The 21347-nt window shown below is 42.2% G+C and overlaps 1 protein-coding gene across 2 annotated transcripts in view; it reads right to left on the bottom strand.

Annotated features, from left to right (window-relative positions):
- Positions 1-955: 955 nt before the first annotated feature.
- LOC129869097 (short transient receptor potential channel 5-like) overlaps positions 956-21347 on the bottom strand; it is a 30905-nt gene continuing 10513 nt past the window's right edge. Inside the window, exons 2-12 of one of the 2 annotated variants that reach the window (XM_055943600.1) lie at positions 20286-20720; positions 19782-20099; positions 19493-19696; positions 11526-11604; positions 11082-11221; positions 10604-10926; positions 9808-10003; positions 8840-9049; positions 7470-7511; positions 3450-3539; positions 956-3300 (exon numbers count right to left, since the gene is read on the bottom strand). In XM_055943600.1, coding sequence (XP_055799575.1) covers positions 2422-3300; positions 3450-3539; positions 7470-7511; positions 8840-9049; positions 9808-10003; positions 10604-10926; positions 11082-11221; positions 11526-11604; positions 19493-19696; positions 19782-20099; positions 20286-20675 — 2871 coding nt within the window. In that variant the 5' untranslated portion in view covers positions 20676-20720 and the 3' untranslated portion in view covers positions 956-2421. Of the gene's footprint in view, positions 3301-3449; positions 3540-7469; positions 7512-8839; positions 9050-9807; positions 10004-10603; positions 10927-11081; positions 11222-11525; positions 11863-19492; positions 19697-19781; positions 20100-20285; positions 20721-21347 lie in introns of both variants that reach the window. The other variant, XM_055943599.1, reaches the window with a different exon arrangement.

Here is a 21347-nt window from a genome sequence, read left to right as displayed (position 1 = left end):
CTAGCTCTTAATTGAAAGGGGAAAAACTAAAAACCTGCAGACACTCGGCCTTCCATGGGTTGAGTTTGACACCCCTGCAGTATAGTGTCACCTACTGTATCCTTCTAGATAATTTAACAGTCTAACCAGGTCTTGAAGTTGCCCAGGCTAGCCAATTTATTTCGCCAATTAGCTTCACTTGGCTGGTGTGCAACCCTGGCAGATTGTTTGACATTGGATAGCCTATCTCTGGTGCTAGTTAGGGACCGTCAGTACATTACACTATGTAAATGGGACTTTATGTATTTCTACAATTTGTAGCTGGTTTGAGGCTTAAGTCATTAAACTGTGGAGCGATTGACTTTATAGAATAGTGTCCTGTGTACTTTGTGTAATTTACTGATTGTCCTTAACTAACCCTATAGGGATATCCAATGTCAAATCAAATTGGCCATGGGCATGACGATTGGGTCTTGTGCAGCTGCGCTCCGAATTGATGATTACTTTGGTGCTGTGGGCAGGCTTGAAATCAACCCAAGGAAAACTTATGGTACACTTAATTCCGTTACAATATTTTCCTATCGTCTCGCAAATCTCAATTTTGGGACGAGACTGACTTTATCCTATTTACACTTTAATGACAGTCACTCTTGAAGCTTCAAAGGACTAATCTAATCAACCGCAGGAACGTCATTATACTGTATAGGCATTGTCTTTCTGCATTGGAATGCAGCCTTGGAATAGGAACTTCATATTGGAGCTGGAACTCTGTATGGGCCCAGACACCTATATTGTAATGCGGCCTATTAGCATGGAACTAGAGCCGTATATGGATTTAGCGCTGTTACCCACCTGAACTCCCTTGCTAATCAACCATCCTCATAGTATTTAAAAGCATGGGAACAGGTTAATGACGTTATTTTACGCTCCAGGCATTTTTTTTCCAGTCCCAGAAAGAAAATTTACAAAACCGTGCCAAGCTGTTCTTGACTTTATTTTGCTGGTCAGAACAAAAATATAAACGCAAAATTCAACAATTTCAAATATTTTACTGAGTTAGTTCATATAAGGAAATCAGTTGAAAGAAATTCATTAGACCCTAATCTATGGATTCCACAACTGGGAATACAGATATGCATCTGTTGGTCACAGATAAAGCCCTTTAAAAAAAAGTAGGGGCGTGGATCAGAAAACCAGTTAGTATCTGGTGTGACCCCCCATTTGCCTCATGCAGTGGGACACATCTCCGGATCCATGACCGCGGGCTGGCTTCCCCGACCAACGTCCACGCCAAAATACCACACTTTTATCAACTACTACTTCCTCAGATGACGAGAATCGTAAAAGTGTTAATTTGAGTGAGACGGCACATTAAGGTAAACCATGAATACTGCAACTAGCGAATGCATTGTGCTGTCACAATTGCCCAGAGTTTCGCTATTTTTGGACATTTCAGTGGTGTTTTGTGTGACCACAGTTAGAGGCCATCATATTACATGGCCCACTCTTGGAATCGTAGTTCTAAGAATCAGTCAAATGTATTGTATTTTAGTAGATCATTCTCATGATCAAATAAATGTATTTGTATACAAGCTTGTTTTTGACAGCAATTAAACATTGTTTTCGTAGGTTCTCTTCTAAATTGATCTTGAGTATTATAATTCACAGCCATCTTGAAAAAATAAATTAGATTAAGAGTAAACATAACTTTTTTATAAATGTTACTCTGCGAATTTCGTGCATTACCTGTCTCAATAGCCAAAAACGGGTAGTGTCTTATTTCCAAGAAAATATAGAAAAATACAACTTTCATAGAAAAACAAGAGTATTATTAGTTAATTGTCCAAAAACAACTTGTAAAGATTCAACCTGCAAGCCTGAAATAAATGTATGTCACACGACCTTGTCTACCATGATAATAACCATTCCTGTTTAGGTTATACCACATACCAAACAGAACACACTGTAGGGGAAATTTGGCACATGAGGAAAACGTGCATATGGAACAACACTGCAAAACAGTCTGGTAAAAGACAAACTTGCAACGAGATTAAACATATTTGTAAGAGAGTAGAAGTTTGGACAATGGTGATACCTCAGCTGTGTATATGAACCCCTTTAATCTCAGGGATATTTTGATGAGTAAAATAGAAATAACTGGGTCTGAACTGTATGAAAACAAGTTAAGAGGATGGTGAGCTTACAGACCCAATGATCTAAGGATCACACGTAAGTGGCAGTATGCAAACATGTAGTCATATTGCAATAGATAAAGCTTTTTTTTTTTCATTATATGTTTAGAATCTTCCTACTTTGCTATGATATCTTTGAAAATGAGTCCTGGGTTTTGTATACTTGGGTCAACCACTTATTCTTTCTGTCTTTTCAGCAGAGTGACCTAAACATACAGTACTATTCTGTCATTATTCCGGGGGGGGATCTCTAAAGCTGTGTTGTGATGGAATCGTCCTGCTCAGCCCCCCACTCAGAGGAGTCCAGCTCGTCACAAGGTCCTATCCAGCCCTCAAACATGTCCTCACTAGAGCCCAGGAGGACAGCCCGAGAGCTGGAGGCCGTGATGCTGGAAGCACAGTGCAGGGGTGGCACGGAGTGGCCTGGCGGCGGTAAGGAGTGGCCCGCCGGTCGCAGGAGCAGACTGTCACTTCCGTTAGCCTGCTGGGGTGACCCCAATGGCAGGGCCTGGGGAGGGGCATGTGGTAACTCGTTCAGGTTCACCCCCAGCTGGTCCAGGTGGAACAGGCTGCGTGTAACCGGGGGATTGGGGTGGGTCTGGATGTCCGGCCAGGTTGTGGGCTGCCGAAGCAGACCGTCTGAGATGCTGTAGGTGGGCTGGTGCATCCTGGGAGGAGGGGACCTGGGCTCTGGCACGTGTCCGTTCATGCGGGAGAAGAGCAGGCCCAGCCGCCTGATGGAGTCTCTCTTGGACTTGGAGAAGCGTTGCAGCCGGCCACTACTGCGGGTTAACGCAGCAGAGGACGGGGGGGAGGAGGAGAATCTGAGCCCGTTGCTCTTTGGTTTGTTGTCCACTGCCCCGTCTGCCCCTGACATGGACTTAAAGAGGGCGGAGACGCTGAACCCAGAGTCCTTGCTCTTCCTCTCAGCGATTGACGTGCTGAAGGATACCCCCTTGGCCCCTTGGTCCCTGGACTGACCCTGGGCCTGTCCAGCCCCTTCTTCCTCGTTGGCCTCGTCCTGCTGGGTAGCCTCACTGCTGGATGAGTAGGTCCTCCGCGGAGGTTTCCTGTCCCCCAACAGGTCCAACACCTCGTAGCGGAAACTGGAGATGTCCTGCTTGAGCTCCTATGGATCAGTTAAGAGGGGGATAGAGGCAAAGGACAGATCCACAATGAGGGACAGTTAGATAGTTAGATATTGCTCAACGACTATGATATATATACAGGCACATTTTGGGGATGAAAGCTTAAGTACACAACTTCTGAGATGCCTACCTTAAAATTCTCCTCTGTCAGACCCTCGTCTGTTTTAGCACTGCGGATCATGGCTGCTACATACCTCTTCACCAGGTTCCTGATCACCTCCTATACACAAAGACACACAGCAGAGAAGTAATCACATTAGATACACTCCTACAGTATGAAATGAGTGGTGAAGTCATGGGCACATTCTAGAAACAAGCATATTTTTCTTGGTAAGCTATTTTTGTAGACTTGTACCTCCCTAAATAGGAAATGATCTGAGATTTGGGGAAAAAGGCTCTTCCTTCCTTGCATGCACACATTTGCATGTTGTATTTAATAAGGAAAAACTGTTTAGGCATATTCATGACATTTGTATTAGCTTGAGTTGAAAATCTGGATGTACATAACTTTGCATTCATTTGCATGTTTAGGACACAATGGACCAATGGTTGAAATCAAACCAGACTTTTTCTTTTACAGAACAATAATTTGGTGTAAAAACAATTTAATGAATTGTGGAAGAGGATATTTGTAGAATTTGCATTTAATAGTGTGCACTGGAAGGGTAAGAGATACACTATACAAAAGTATGTGGACACCCCTTCAGATTAGTGGGTTCGGCTACACCCGTTGCTGACAGGTGTATAAATTCGAGAACACAGCCAGTGCAATCTCCATAGACAAACAGGCAGTAGAATGGTCTTACTGAAGAGCTCAGTGACTTTCAACATGGCACCGTCACAGGATGCCAGCTTTCCAACAAGTCAGTTCGTCAAATTTCTGCCCTGCGAGAGCTGTCCCGGTCAACTGTAAGTGCTGTTATTGTGAAATGGAAATGTCTAGGAGCAACAATGGCTCAGCTGCGAAGTGGTAGGCCACACAAGCTCACAGAACGGGACCGCCGAGTGTGGAAACAATTTTTTACGTGCATGTCCTCGGTTGCAACACTTACTACCAATTTCCAAACTGTCTCTGGAAGCAACATCAGCACAATAACTGTTCGCCGGGAGCTTCATGAAATGGTTTTCCATGGCCAAGCAGCCGCACACAAGCCTAAGATCACCATGTGCAATGCCAAGCATCGGCCAGAATGGTGTAAAGCTTGCCGCCATTGGACTCAGTGGAAATGCATTCTCTGGAGGGATGAATCATGCTTCATCATTTGGGTTTGGCAGATGCCAGGAGAATGCTACCTGCCCCAATGCATAGTGCCAACTGTAAAGTTTGGTGGAGGAGGAATAATGGTCTTGGCACTATTGTTCATGGTTCGGGCTAGGCCCCTTAGTTCCAGTGAAGGGAAATCTTAACGATACAGGATACAATGACATTGTAGACGATTCTGTGCTTCCAACTTTGTGTCATCAGATTGGGGAAGGCCCTTTCCTGTTTCATCATGACAATGCCTCTGTGCACAAAGCAAGGTCCATACAGAAATGGTTTGTTGAGATTGGTGTGAAACAACTTGACTGGGCTGAATAGAGCCCTGACCTCAAGCCCATAAAACACATTTAGGATGAATTGGAATGCCGACTTGCGAGCCAGGCCTAATCACCCGACATCGGTGCCCGACCTCACTAATACTCTTGTGGCTGAATGGAAGCTAGTCCCTGCAGCAATGCTCCAACATCTAGTGGAAAGCCTTCCTGGAAGAGTGGAGGCTGTTATAGCAGCAAATGGGGGACCAACTCCACAATAATGCCCATGATTTTGGAATAAGATGTTTGACGAGCAGGTGTCCACATACTTTGGATCATGTAATGTATGTAGGCATACCACTCACCTCACCACATGCACTAAGAGTTGCCTCAGTGCATCCCTTTCTCTGATAGGTTCTGCCCTATTCCCCAAACTCCTTCATTTGGAGCGGCAGCTGTATTCTTTGATACAGCAGTTTCATTAGACAGCGCAGGCTCCAGTCAATGCATTCGGTTTTACAAGTCAGCTGAGGAACCCCAGCAGCACAAGGCCTTAACTGGGGGAAATGAAGGGGAGGGGGGAGAGGAGGGTCGCCAAAGGTTGAGCTAATTGCAATTACTGTGATGAGCACGGACTAATAAACAAATGAACATCCCACTGGGCACACACTGGTTGAATCAACATCATCTGTCAACCTATTGTAACGTGGAATCTTCATCTTAAATACGATGACTTAACCTGACTAACAAGTTGTTACATCAACCTTATTTCAACATAATCATCAGAACTGTGTAAAACGTTGAAATTGGGTTAAATTCCGCATAGAAACTTTTCAAATCTTTTTCACCCTATCATCATTGCCAAGTTAAATAAAGGTTAAATAAAAAAGTATATATATTTAAAAAAACATTCAATAATATATATTGTTGGGTGGTTGATATGATGTTGAATTTCATATTTGATTAGACATATTTATTTTGACAGTATTACAATGTTGATAGTAAAAATCAACGTACGTTCGAATCGACGTCATTGTTTCAACAACATGCTGTATGTGAAAGTAAATTCAGAGTGAGGTTGGGTTTATGTAGGCTACTTTGACATCTGATTTGCCCAAAGGACACCATCATTTCAACGTGAAGCTAGGAATATTGTCATTCATCCATTGCTGATTGGATCTTTGGAAGTTTAGAAGTAGTGAACATTAGCCTTTTAAATGTTAAGCTAAATGCAGGATATTAATAATAAACTTTTACCTTTGGATATTGTCTTTTATATGCGTTATTCATAATATCTACTGTATATACTATCCAAAAAGAAGATACCTCTCCTTCAAATGTTGATATTTTGGTTGCGTTCACAATTAAATATCCAGTTTGTCTACAAATGAGTTATTGATATGTTGGATTCACGTCTCCATCTCAACCAACAATCTAAGTCGAATCAAACTTTAAATGCACTTCAAATAAAGTTTGATTTGATTTAGTCCTATTCTTCAACTTAGATGTTTGGCTGAGATGGAGACGTGAATCCAACATGTTAATTATTAACTTAGAAATTTGAAATCAACCAATCATCCTTCATATAAAAGACAATATCCAAAGGTAAAAGTGTATTATTAATATAATGCATTTGGCATCATTTTTATAAGCCTAATGATAGTTCTAAACTTCCAAAGATCCATTTTAACCATGTTTGAACACCATATAGAGTTTAACATACATGTTGAAAGTATTTACTTTCAACTATTCTGTTATTTAGTCTACGCAAATGAGTATGGAAGCTGCTCAGTGGTTAAATGTGTTGACGTAATAGCTCAGCTGACGTTAGAGGTAGGTGTCTGGATGGTAGACTTGTTCTCGCTGATGTGCATTACCCCTCATAAACCAGCAGGAGTCACTGTTCAGGCAGGAATCGTTGGACTGTGGCTTCGTATTTTATTTCAAGATACCTCTTTATTTAGGTTGAAGGCGTGCCATTGAAACAATGACGTTGATTCAAACATACCACTTACTATCAACATTGAAACAAGATCTAATGAAATATAAAATACAATAATTTCAACCACCCAATATACTGTATATTGAATATGAGACGAGAAAGATTTTAAACATTTCTTTGTGGATTTTTAATTTAAACATATACTGTACATAGTTCTGTGATTATGTTGTAATTTGATTGATGTCACAACCTGTTAGTCACGCTAAGTTATTGTGTTGAAGTTTGACCCTAATTTCAATGTTTAAATGAGATGAAAACAGTACCGGTTGATGACTTTTTTTCAAATCCAAATGTGTTTTTCCATGTAGATTCGACATCACAATAGGTTGAGAAATGATGTTAAAACAACATTAATTCAACTAGCGTGTGCCAACTGGGACATGCCTGGGAACAAAATTAAACCTACCGCCAAGCTCACCACCACCATAACGACGACACATCCAGTAACTGACACCTGTTCCCCACTTTGCTAAAATGTCAACAGCGTAATAATAGATTCTAATACATAGTGTGCAGTACAAATGTCCTTCATGCAGCTCAACAATGAGGCGTCAAGAGGTTGTGTTTGTGCGTGCGTGCGTTTGGACATGCATACGCTCTTGTCCACAGTTTTTAATGATAGCAGCTTTTTACCTGATAATGCTGGTTCTGAATCAGGTTGTCAGCATGCCGCTCCTAGAACAAAATGAAAAAGCAGACGAATGAAACTACTTTTGTTCGTGCGCAGCATTTATATTAACCGAACAAATGAATTGGTATCACTCTAGTGGTGTCTATGCTAATGCGTGTTCCATTGTACTGTGAGAGTGACGCAATGCACATGTTCTAAACAGGGGTTAAAGAGCTAAGGAATTTAAGGTCCAGAAGTATTTGGACAGTAACGTTTTTGTTTTGGATCTGTTCTCCAGCACTTTGGATTTGAAATGATACAATAACTCTGGGGTTGAAGTGCAGACTGTTAGCTTTAATTCGAGGATATCTGCATCCATAATGGGTGAACCGTTTAGACATTGCTGCACTTTTTATACATCGTGCCACCATTTTAGGGAACCAAGAGTATTTGGACAAATTCACTTATGTGTATTAAAGTAGTCAAAAGTGTAGTATTTGGTCCCATATTCCTAGCGCGCAATGACTACATAAAGTTTGTGACTCTATAAACATGTTGGATGCGTTTGCTGTTTGTTTTGGTTGTGTTTGAGATTATTTTGTGACCAATTGAAATTAATGATAAATAATGTATTGTGTCATTCTGCAGTCACTTTTATTGTAAATAACAATAGAATATGTTTCTAAACACTTCTACATTAATGTAGATGCTACCATTATTACGGATAGTCATGAACGAATCTTGAATAATGATGAGTGAGAAAGTTAGAGGCAAAAATATCGCACCCATGGAACGATCATTTCAGACTTTGTTCCACTATGTTTTCTCCTCTTCAAACAAAACTTCTGATTCAAAAGGGTGCATATCCATTATTATCCAACGTTATATCCCCAAAACATGTGTCTGTTGTGTTTGGTGAGTAGGTGAAGGTAACGCGTATGCCTCTGTGTAAGCGGTAGTGTGTAGTAGAACAGTGGAACGAACGGTAGAACAGGATTGCTGCTGGTAGAGGAGAGAAGTTCAGCTGACTGGGAGACATCCAGTGTATTTGGAGCCTGAGAAAGGGTTGCTTGGCAACATGTGCCTGCCCACTGCAGCTGGATGCTGGACCACCATGATATACAGTCCCCTGTCAGTAACTTCACAGCTGGGGGAAACTGAAAGCCCTAACAATATTCTCAAGCTCTCCATAACATTTACAGGCAAGGATCCCATAAAACGTATGGGATTGTGTTATTATATAGAAATGGAGGAGCAAGTTGATGATTGTAGTAAAGCAATCTCATGTCTTTCACTGATATGACACAGCAAAAAGGAAACTGCCAGGTGAGAATTGAGTGAGTGTGTGTACACTGTATACTATATTGACTGTACAGGTTTGTAAATGTGGTACCGTGAACTCCTTTAAGTTCTCGTGTTTCCTCGGGTCGTCGGGACTGGGACGGTCCCGTCCACACAGGCGGTTGTGCGTCCACACACACAGGTACCACACTGACTTGGGGCTGGGGACGATGTTGAAGGGCGGCGGGAGAGTTCCTCCCTCGTCAAAATAGCTCATCCACAGCTTGGTGCGGGCAAACTTCCATTCAATGTCCGCATGGTCCTGTACAAGGGGATTTAGATATTAAAGTGTCCGCATGGTCCTGTACAAGGGGATTTAGATATTAAAGGAGGTCTGCACCATCAGAAATGAATCTCTCTTACATCCTATGCGATCACATTTCCTATCACTGAGTGTGATGAAAAACCCACTTAATAGCAGGGCTAACATAACATTTGATCTGCTTGAAATAAATTGTTTCCTTAACATGTAGTTACATCCTGTCTTCCCTTTCCCTAGATGTGTCTTAGGCAATGCGCTGTTCTCTGATGGGAGGGATGGGGTTTGGTTGGTGGATTGTAGGATCTGTGTGGGTGTGGTGTGTGTGTGTGTGTTTTGTCCCTGTGAGCTGTACATTTTCACACAGCTCCCAGGGAGAGTGATACATGGGCGGGAGGCCCTCTACCATCGGGTTACATAAGCTCTCGCAGAAAGGTTAGTTGGAGGAAAATAAACGGATATAAATACGACTCTGTGTGATGCCTGTAGCCCCATAACTACAAACTCTCTAAGATGTGTGACCTGCCTTTCAGGATCTACAATATTTTATCGCAATGACTCATTCTGGTTCTTATTCCTGCTGAGATTGAGAGACACTTTGCATAACTTCTTGAGATCAACTGCAAGCGCCGCTTGATCGTTAAGCACCAGCAAGAGCTCCACGAAAAAGATGGGAAGGGCCATGTGACTTCCCCTGATAAAGGAGCTAGCAGACAGCTGAGAGAGAGCTGGACAGAGAGAAACGACGCGACGTGACTCACAGCGATGAGCTGATAGGAGTTGTTCATCATGGCGATGAGCATGTTGAGCAGCACCACCAGGGAGATAACGTTGTAGGTACCGAACATGGTGGCTCCCACAAACTCTGTGAACTCATGGCGTGCCTTCACGTTGGTCACGTACAGGTTGAGCAGGCCGAATATCGACCAGAACAGGGACTGCAACGTCTCAAACAGCCTGGGAAAGAACAAGATTTTTTTATACAGATTTTCTTATTTAAAAAAAAAAAGCCAAACAGCATAGCCTTTGAATCCTAAAAAGACGTCTTGCATTACAGTTACTCAATGTAATATTACAACCTAGAAAACAGATGGAGGCGAGCGATACAAAATGCTCAATCTCCAAAATGGCTCAGGGGCTGGAGGAAGCAGATGAGATTTAGTACACTGCAGTATCTTTTATTCATTACGGGACAGGGAGAGGATTATGTGCATGCTGCAGGTTTCTGTGTGAAACCTCGGGGAACACGTGAAAAAGTGCTTTTCAATGACAATAGGCATTGGAGTATCAGACCCTGTGTGGAACCTGACACCTATTCCAAACCTGCCCCCCACTTCCCGAACAATTCGTATCTCTTCATGTTCCGTCTCTGCTCCCCTCCCAATATCTTTCAAGCTCCTTCCTTTACCCTGCCCTCTACCTCTTCACTCCCCTCCTTGTCTCAGAAAGCACTCGTTTCATTCATCTCTCCACACGCTCTTCTTTCTCTGTCTATCCAAACCCCTCCTTTTGTCATGACACACTCTTTCTAGGACAAGGGGCCCTCAGGTGACTCACGTAGAGAAGGCGTTGTTCTGCTTCTCGCAGCGGATGCCCTTGCAGTTGTTGGGCTCGTCCGAGGCCTTGGTCTCGTAGTAGAAGTACAGCTGGTTGAGCCCGTTGGCGAAGGCCAGCAGCACCAGGCAGTAGATGAAGAGGAACTTGAGGATGTCCAGCAGCATGCGTCCCAGGGAGATCTGCAGAGGCCCCAGGTGGGAGTTGGCTGTGAACAAGGAGATGAGGCGCAGGGAGCTGAAGATGTTGGCGATAGCAAACAGGCCCTCGGCGATCAGCGTCGGGTGCCACATCTCCCACTCCTCCCGCGGCCGAGAGCTGTTGTACTGTTGTTGAAACGGAGAGAGGCTGTTAGCTTCTGTTAGCCAGAAGGTCATGGTTATCATATTGCAATGTGTGAAGCGGGCAAAAAGATAGACAGGAATTTCTTAGCCCTCAAAATATCATCAACTCATCTTGAAAAGATAAACGTGTGACTTACCTTGAAGTAAGCAACTATTTTGAGTGAGATAGTGGCCAAGTAGAGAGAGTTCATGGCAAAGTCCATCAGGTTCCACCAGTCATGGACGTACTCAGTGAAGCCTCCGTCCCACATCTCCTTTATCTCAGCCCAGATGAAGCCTGAAGGGCGAACAGGTGTCAAGTCAATAAGACACATGGCATTGCACACTACAATTAATGTCACCTGTCAATATATTTTTTTCTATCAGCACAACTAGTCCAAATCAGAAACAGATTAATGGCAGCAAATACAGCCTTGTATTTCTCAATATCCACCCAGTTACCAGTTAGATCCTGTTAGAGATGGATTATAATGTTAAGGCCTGAGTGTGATCATGTAAAAATGTACGACACTGACCATTAAGGATATCTCTCTAGCCCTAAACCTCCCCCATCACTGCCTGCCACGCCACCCCCTGCTCACCCAGCACCCAGGGAAGGATCATCCACTCCACCACGGTGGGCGGCGGGCCCTGGACATGCAGGTCTGTTCTCACGATGTGCTGGGAGGCCAGGAGGAGGAGGAAAAGAAAAGTCAGGTAGGAGGCTGTGTGGCAGATGAACTTGATGAAGGGCTTCTTGATGAAGAGGCCCAGGGCGCTCTTGGGGGCCAGCAGGTAGACCAGGGAGAAGATGGGGAAGAGCAGGCCGATGGTGAAGCAGGTGACCAGCTTGACCGCCCAGTGGCGTCTGCGCCACCCGGGGAAACCGTCGTACCACAGGGTGGCCAGGAGCTGCTGACAGTTTGGCTGGGACACAAACTGGAGAGGAAGAGAGTATCAGAGACGGAGGGAAGAACATCGGTAAGGCAAATCGAAACGGCAGTATCACCCTTGGCATGTGCTATACAGGGTGATACTCAACCTATGTCACAACTCTCCTTCATTGGCAATAGATAACAGTTCAACTCCAGCCAACACCGGTAAAATGATTAGATCAACAAATAGAATAGAAGTGCCTGGGGTAAGAATACCACGATGGATATTGTACACATCTCAAATAGGATTCTTCCAGTGCTTCGGATATAAAGTTGATCTGTGCTACAGATCATAAAGTTCCTGGCTCTTGCCAGCTTCCGTGCAGTAAAACTAACTTCCCAGTGTTAGTCCCCGGCGCTATCCTCCCACTGATGACCCATGAGGTTGGCACTGCAGCTTATATCCCCCAAAATACCCAAACAAACAGCCCTGCCAGTTGCACATGGAATACAGCCGTGTGCAGAACTACTTGCTGTAGTTCGAATTTCTGATATCTGATATGTTATAAGCAGCATTGGCTTGCTCATTCAGTAGTACTGGAAACAGGCTTGTTTCGGATAGTTTACTGTATCACAAATTCATCAGGACAAGGTGAATCTATAACCCATCTATAAACTAATCTATAACCCATCTACATTAACTCATCTACATTGACTCATCTATAACCCATCTATAAACTCATCCATAACCCATCTATAAACTCATCCATAACACATGTATAAACAAATTTATAACAATAACATCTATAACATTAACTAATCTATAACTCCATCTATAAACTCATCTATACCTCATCTATAACCCATCTATAACCCATCTATAACTCCTCTATAAACTCATCTATAACCCATCTACCTTAACTCATATATAACATCTATAAACACAAGACATCTACATTAACTCATATATAACCATCTACATTAACTCATATAAAGCCTTGTACATTAACTAATCTATAACCATCTACAAATGAATCTATAACCATCTATAAACTCATCTATAACCCCTCTATAAACTCAAATAACCCATCTATAACATCTATAAACTCATATAAACCCCCTCTATAAACCCATCTATAAACTCATATAACCATCTACATTAACTCATCTATAACCCCATCTATAAACTCATCTATAACCCCATCTATAAACTCATCTATAACCCAACTATAACTCATCTATAACCCAACTATAACTCATCTATAACCCAACTATAACTCATCTATAACCCAACTATAACTCATCTATAACCCAACTATAACTCATCTATAACCCAACTATAACTCATCTATAACCCATCTACATTGACTCATCTATAAACTCATCTATAACCCATCTATAACTCATCTATAAACTCATCTATTAACTCATCCATAACCCATCTATAAACTCATCTATAACCCATCTACATTAACTCATCTATAACCCCATATATAAACTCATCTATAACCCCATATATAAACTAATCTATAACCCATCTACATTGACTCATCTATAACCCATCTATAAACTCATATATAGCCCATCTATAAACTTATCCATAACCATCTATAAACTCAAATAACACATCTATATTAACTCATCCATAACCCATCTATAAACTCATCTATAAACTCATCTATAAACTCATCTATAACTCATCTATAACTCATCTATACCTCATCTATACCTCATCTATACCTCATCTATACCTCATCTATACCTCATCTATACCTCATCTATAAACCCATCTACATTGACTCATCTATAACCCATCTACAACTCATCTATAACTCATCTATAACCCATCTATAACCCATCTATAACCCATCTATAACCCATCTATAACCCATCTATAACCCATCTATAAACTCATATAAAGCCTATCTATAAACTTATCCATAACCCGTCTATAAACTCATATTTATTTATTTTTTATTTCACCTTTATTTACCCAGGTAGGCAAGTTGAGAACACGTCCTCATTTACAATTGTGACCTGGCCAAGATAAAGCAAAGCAGTTCGACACATACAACAACACAGAGTTACCCATGAAGTAAAACAAACATACAGTCAATAATACAGTAGAAGAATAAGTCTATATACAATGTGAGCAAATGAGTTGAGATAAGGGAGGTAAAGGCAAAAAAAAGTCCATGGTGGCAAAGTAAATATAATATAGCAAGTAAAACACTGGAATGGTAGATTTGCAGTGGAAGAATGTGCAAAGTAGAAATAATGTGGTGCAAAGGAGCAAAATAAATAAATACAGTAGGGGAAGTGGTAGTTGTTTGGGCTAAATTATAGATGGGCTATGTACAGGTGCAGTAATCTGTGAGCTGCTCTGACAGCTGGTGCTTAAAGCTAGTGAGGGAGAAAAGTTTCCAGTTTCAGAGATTTTTGTAGTTAGTTCCAGTCATTGGCAGCAGAGAACTGGAAGGAGAGGCGGCCAAAGGGGGAATTGCGCAACCCAAATGGCGTTTTTTTGTGATAAAAGTATAGTATAATATTTATCGAACAAAAATAACATTTATTGTGTAACTGGGAGTCTCGTGAGTGCAAACATCCGAAGATGATCTAAGGTAAGCGATTAATTGTATTGCTTTTCGGACTTTCGTGACCATGCTAATTTGGGGCTAGCTGTTGTAGCATTGGAAGCTACACTCACAAAAGCTTGGATTTCTTTCTCTGTAAAACATATTTTAAAAATCTGACACAATAGGTGGATTAACAGAAAGCTAAGCTGTGTTTTGGTATATTTCACTTGTGATTGCATGATTATAAATATTTTTTGTAATATTTTTGCATTTGGTTCCCTGCAATTCTAGCGGTGGTTTAGGAAAGTGATCCCGTAAAAGGGATCCGTAGCGCAGAGAAGTTAAAGATGAACTTCATGTGAATCCAACCACGGTGTCAGATTTCAAAAAGGCTTTATGGCGAAAGCACACCTTACGATTATTTGAGAACATCGCCCAGCAGACAAATCATTACAAACAGTAACCAGCCAAGTAGAAGAGTTACACAAGTCAGAAATAGAGATAAAATGAATCACTTACCTTTGATGATCTTCATATGGTTGCACTCAGAAGACATTCATTTACTCAATAAATGTTTGTTTTGTTCGATAAAGTCTCTCTTTATATCCAAAAACCTCCACTTTGTTTGCGTGTTTTCTTCAGTAATCCACAGGCTCAAACGCAGTCACAACAGGCAGACAAAAAATCCAAATTGTATCCGTAAAGTTCATAGAAACATGTCAAATGATGTTTATATTCAATCATCAGGTTGTTTTTAGCCTAAATAATCGATAATATTTCAACCAGACAATAACGTCGTCAATATAAAAGGTAAACAAGAAAGGCACTCTCTCGGTCGTGCGCATGAAAAAGCTCTGTAACCTCATCTATAACCCATAACCCATCTATAACCCATCTATAACCCATCTATAACCCATCTACATTGACTCATCTATAACCCCATCTATAAACTCATCTATAACCATCTATAAACTCATCTATAACATCTACAAACTCATCTATAACCATCTACATTAACTCATCTATAACCGTCTATAAACTCATCTATAACCCCTCTATAAACTCATCTAGAACCCCTCTATAAACTCATCTAGAACCCCTCTATAAACTCATCTAGAACCCCTCTATAAACTCATCTAGAACCCCTCTATAAACTCATCTAGAACCCCTCTATAAACTCATCTAGAACCCCTCTATAAACTCATCTAGAACCCCTCTATAAACTCATCTAGAACCCCTCTATAAACTCATCTAGAACCCCTCTATAAACTCATCTAGAACCCCTCTATAAACTCATCTAGAACCCCTCTATAAACTCATCTAGAACCCCTCTATAAACTCATCTAGAACCCCTCTATAACATCTATAACCCCATCTATAAACTCATCTATAACTCATCTACATTAACTCATCTATAACCGTCTATAAACTCATCTATAAACGTACATAAACTCAGAACTCATCTACATTAACTCATCTATAACCATCTACATTAACTCATCTATAACCATCTACATTAACTCATCTATAACCATCTATAAACTCATCTATAATCATCTAGAAACTCATCTATAACCATCTAGAAACTCACCCATAACCATCCGTAAACTCACCTATAACGTCTATAAACTCACCTATAACGTCTATAAACTCATCTATAACCGTACATAAACTCATAACTCATCTACATTAACTCATCTATTACCATCTACATTAACTCATCTATAACCATCTATAAACTCATCTATAACCATCTATAAACTCATCTATAACCATCTAGAAACTCACCTATAACCATCCGTAAACTCACCTATAACGTCTATAAACTCACCTATAACGTCTATAAACTCATCTATAACCATCTATAAACGTCTATAATCTCATCTTCAACCCCTCTATAAACTCATCTATAACCATCTATAAACTCATTTATAACCATCTATAAACTCATCTATAACATCTATAAACTCATCTATAACCTCATCTATACCCCCCTATAAACTCATCTATAACCATCTATAAACTCATATATATAACCCATCTATAAACTCATATATATAACCCATCTATAAACTCATATATATAACCCATCTATAAACTCATATATATAACCCATCTATAAACTCATATATATAACCCATCTATAAACTCATATATTCCCCATCTATAACCATCTATAAATTATTATCCAACCCATCTATAACCATCTATAAATGCATATATAACCCATCTATGCCAATCTATAAACCATCTATACACCATATATAAACTCATATATAACCCATCTATAACCCATGTATAAACTAATCTATAACCCATCTACATTAACTCATCAATAGCACAAATATAAACTCATCTATAACCCATCTACATAAACTCATATTAAACATCTATAAATTAATTTATAAGCCATCTATATTAACTCATATAACCGTCTATAACTAATCTATAACCATCTATAAACTCATCTATAACCATCTATGAACTCATATATAACCCATCTATAACCATCTATAAATGCATTTATAACCCATCTATAACCCATCTATAAACCATATATAAACTCATATAAAACCCATATATTAACTCATCTATAACCCATCTATAAACTAAAATATTACCCATCTACATAAACCATCTATAAACTCATATATAACTCATTCATAACCCATCATAACCCATATGACCTATAATACCTCTGTCAGATTTAAGAATGAAGAACCTCAACTTACTTCGAAAGTATGAAAATATCCCTATTTCTTTGACAAAATAAGATTTCTGTTTTGTTTAACTCCTCCTATTGTTTCATTGTTCTGTGTTCCTCTTTCTATCTAGATGTATTCTTGAAAGTCACCCGGGATTAAATAATCGAATATTACCATGGAGTCACCTGTCAGACCACCAACGAAAAAAAGGGTTGACATAGACATTGAAATCCCTGGAGAGGGGATCCTGAGGGACCACTGAAAAGATAACACAGGAACTCTTTGTGAAGAGCGCTTCCCCCCTGCCATTTCTGAAGGTAAAGGGTATGAATAAATTACTTGAGCTCTATTCTTACTTTCCGGAAAATAAATAAATGAAAGGTGGTTCTATGCATAAATGCCTGTGCGATTGTGGATGCATACGGATGAGGGACCAAGAACAGGCTTTTAATTACTTTACCTACTGTAGAATGCAATTAGGTAATCAGTCCCAGCAGAAAAGCTGATTATAAAAGCCCAAACAGTAGTCCCCCCTCCTTCCTGATGTGTGAATATTTGATGCATATGCTGAATTAGACTAGTTTAAACCTACTGTCCTCTCCCCCGTGTCCGCCGCCGCCATGTCCCCGGCCCCCATGTCCACCGTTCGCTCTCTGACAACCAGGCCCTCAACTCCCACGAGACTGTGCTGTCCTGTTCTGCACAGAATCTCTATGCCTCTCTACAAACCTACTGTCTCTGGAACGATTGCTGTTTTGAACAAGGTAACTTTAGCCAATCATAAAACGTCAGAAGGCTGACTGAACTGATTGTTGACTGTAGTGGTCTGAGGATGAAGGATGAAAGGTCTGTACTTGCTGAACGAGCCATGAGTATTCTACCTGGCCTTTTCCCCAGTTCGGTTGGTTAGGTTCTCTGAACAGCTCCGCAGAGCTGAAGAAGACTTTGAGTTAATTACAGTGCAGGAAAATATGGAGTTTTCAGATCACAACAAAGGAGCAGCCGAATGTCAGTATTCAAATCAAATCAAGACGAAGATGAAAGGTATGTGTGTGTGCGTGTGCGTGCGCTATTGTGCGTGAGCACACGTACAGAGTATGTGTTTGTGAGAGTGTGCATGCATGCGTCAGACCTCTCCAGAGGGAGAACAAGGAGAGAATAAAGAAAGACAGCAAGAAACATGCCAACTGTATTTTATATGAGCGAAAAGGAGCAACGGAATGGAAGAATTCTCAGTAGGACAGTAGACTGTGAATTAACCCCTTTTAGGTGGCAATGAGAGAGAACACAAGCCACCTGATCACCCAAGCCTTTGACCTGCCTGTGTCTCGCACTTCATTGACACTAAATGCTGCCCTCAGTTCACCTCTAACCCTCTCAGAAAAATCTCAACACCACTAAGACCAGTTGTGACTCACTTCTGGACTGGGAGACAAGGGGTTAATTTGAGTCGTGGCTTGTGACGTTTCTATTGGTTTTGTTTGACCCAGAGACGAAAGAGGAAGCGAGGCATCCTAATCCCTAATTTCTTCTGGTTCAATGGAAGTCCATTAACTAAGCAGACCAGACCAAGCTGCTATCTCATTGGTGTCTATGGCAGACCCACCCCGTTAAGATTTTTTTTTTCAATCGTAAACGGCCTGAATGAGCTATCTTCATTTATCCACCATCTTTGATTTGAACTGTGATTTCTGTTGCTAATTGACTATTGCTTTGATTGGTTTCAGGTGTGCCTCTACCTGGGGTTTAAAAGAGCTGTGTATTTCCTGCTCTGGAAAATTGAGGGAAAGACTTCCATTGAACCAGAAGAAATTAGGGATTAGGATGCCTCGATTCCTCTTTCGTCTCTGGGTCAAACAAAACCAATAGAAACGTCACAAGCCACGACTCAAATTAACCCCTTGTCTCCCAGTTCAAATGTGAGTCACAACTGGTCTTAGTGGTGTTGACATTTTTCTGAGAGGGTTAGAGGTGAACTGAAGGCTGCATTTAGTGTCAATAAAGGGGAGTTTCTCAATTGGTTTGCTCAAATCCTGCGTCCTCTCTCCTCCATCTTCTCTCGCCTCCTTTTGAAAAAGCTCAAAGGAAATCGAGAAGAGGCGGCGAGGAGAGGCAAATTACGTTTACAGGGTTGGGATCCCAAAATAAATGTGTAAAGTGATAAAAACAAATTAAGTTAGTTGTGCAATACCTTTTGCAGATAAAACTATAAGTAACCTTTAGCCATGGCTTACTCCGTGTTCATATGCTATCTGGGGAGTGGGGGGAATGACAGGTTATTAGCTGTAAAATGCTATTATTATTCATTTTTGGAGACCCGTGGGCCCACCTGTCTAGGGGGGATGGGGGGGGGGGGGGTGGTTTACCAGTGTTCACTATACTAGACCCCTTCTGCTCGGCCCTCTCAGCTCACCTCTTTCTGGTGGTACTTGATAGCTAGTTTGAGCTTGGCCAGGTCACGGCAGTCCTGTGGGTCTAGCTCCTCACTGAGGTCATCGCGGTGGTTGAGGATGGTCTCCAGCTCTCTAGAGCTCCTGGCCTGGTCCAGCAGGTCCTTGGCAAACAGCTTACACTGCTGGGACAGCTCCTCGTACTCCTGACGGAACTCATTCTCCACCTGGAAGAGCAATAAACTTGTTATAAGCCCTTTATAAACCCTGCTGGGACAGTTCCTGGTAATCCTGACGGAACTCGTTCTCCACCTTGCTTAGCTCCTTCAGCTCCCAGCCCAGGCGGAAGGCAGTCAGGATGGGGTCTTCGCTGGACAGGGCGATGAGGGACGGGCTGGCCAGGGTCTTGTAGACGTTGAGGCGGGAGCGTGAGTGACGCAGGCTGTCCACCTCGGAGCTGGACACACAGGCCACGCAGTCGCAGCGGATCTGGTGTGGCCGGGGGATGGTCACCTTGCGCTGGACCAGCAGCTTGATGATCTCATAGTTGTTGGTGTGAGCTGCCAGCATGATGGGTGTGATGTCAGGGGTAAACTCTGAGAACTGAGTATCCATCATCAGGTTGGGCACCTGGAGAAGAGAACAGGGGTTTGGGGAGGAAAGGGATTACTGAATGGGCCCAGGGAAGAGCCTAACCTGTACAACTTACATAACCGGTCAAACCTGTCTGTCAAATCATGCTTATTTAGCTACAATAAGGACCTTGTAGGGCCACTAGCTGAAATATGCCTGTGCTATACCTAATGTCCTACATACCTGTTTCTCTCTGCTGGACCTGCGATGGGACAGCAGCAGCTCCACGGCGCCCACCACCTCCTTGCGGATGGCGTAGAGTAGTGCGTCGCCCACGTGCACGCCGTGGTTGAGCAGCAGCTCCATCACCTCCAGGTTCTCGTTCTCGATGGCGATGAGCAGCGCGCTGCGCCCCAGCGGGTCCAGGCAGTTCACGTTGATGTTGTAGTAGATCTCCGCCTCCTGCAGGGCCAGCTTCACCCCGGCATAGTCGCCCTTCTCCACCGCCGTCAGGTACGCCCGCTCCTCCGCTGACAGCTCCGCCTCCGCCCGCACGATCTGCAGCGGGATGCGGTCGCGGTACGGCGAGTAGCTCGCCTTCTTGTAGTACAGCTGGGCCATGGGATTCATCATGTGTACACGGTCAGTGTCACTCACAACCTACTGGGGAATTGGAATCTGGGGGCGAAAGAAAAATAGCATGGGTTCTAGTTTCGTTCTGCACAAATTACACCTGAATCTAGTGTTGATAGCCTAATGGTGTTGAATTGCCAAATTAACAGCACAGTGAGCAATGTTTTTATTCCTGTCTTGGACTTCTATTCTATTTACATGACAATAGACGGTTCCACTCCTGCTCCAAGCATGCTATTGGACCCATAGTAATTCTGTCATTTCTTCAGCCTTCTCCTTTGATGTCACTCCACACAGCTGAATGTATTAGTAGGATAAACGTTCTACGGGGTTCTCTGTTTGATCAGGAAACTGGAAACTTCAGGAAACTGACAGCAGAGGGGAAGAAGGTGGCAGATCTAGTTTAGCCCCTCTGCCACCCCCCCCATCACCCTGGTTCTCATTAACCACCCACCCAGCCAGAGCCATTGCTGTGGCCCCACACAGCCCTGCAGGGCCTGCCGTTTCTGAGACACATCCATATTCATGGCACCATGGGGAGGGAGTGGAGGCACTACGCTGAAACACCATGGATGGAAGGGAAGTTAGAACACATGAGGACTGTGCTTTGAGCACATGAGGACTGTGCTTGCTTTTCCCTCAGCCTGGTCTTGCATGAGTGAGCCCCCTGCT

The sequence above is a fragment of the Salvelinus fontinalis genome, chromosome 13 (genome assembly GCF_029448725.1).
Source record: "Salvelinus fontinalis isolate EN_2023a chromosome 13, ASM2944872v1, whole genome shotgun sequence".
NCBI lineage: Eukaryota > Metazoa > Chordata > Actinopteri > Salmoniformes > Salmonidae > Salvelinus > Salvelinus fontinalis.
This window is presented reverse-complemented; position numbering and strand designations above follow the sequence as displayed.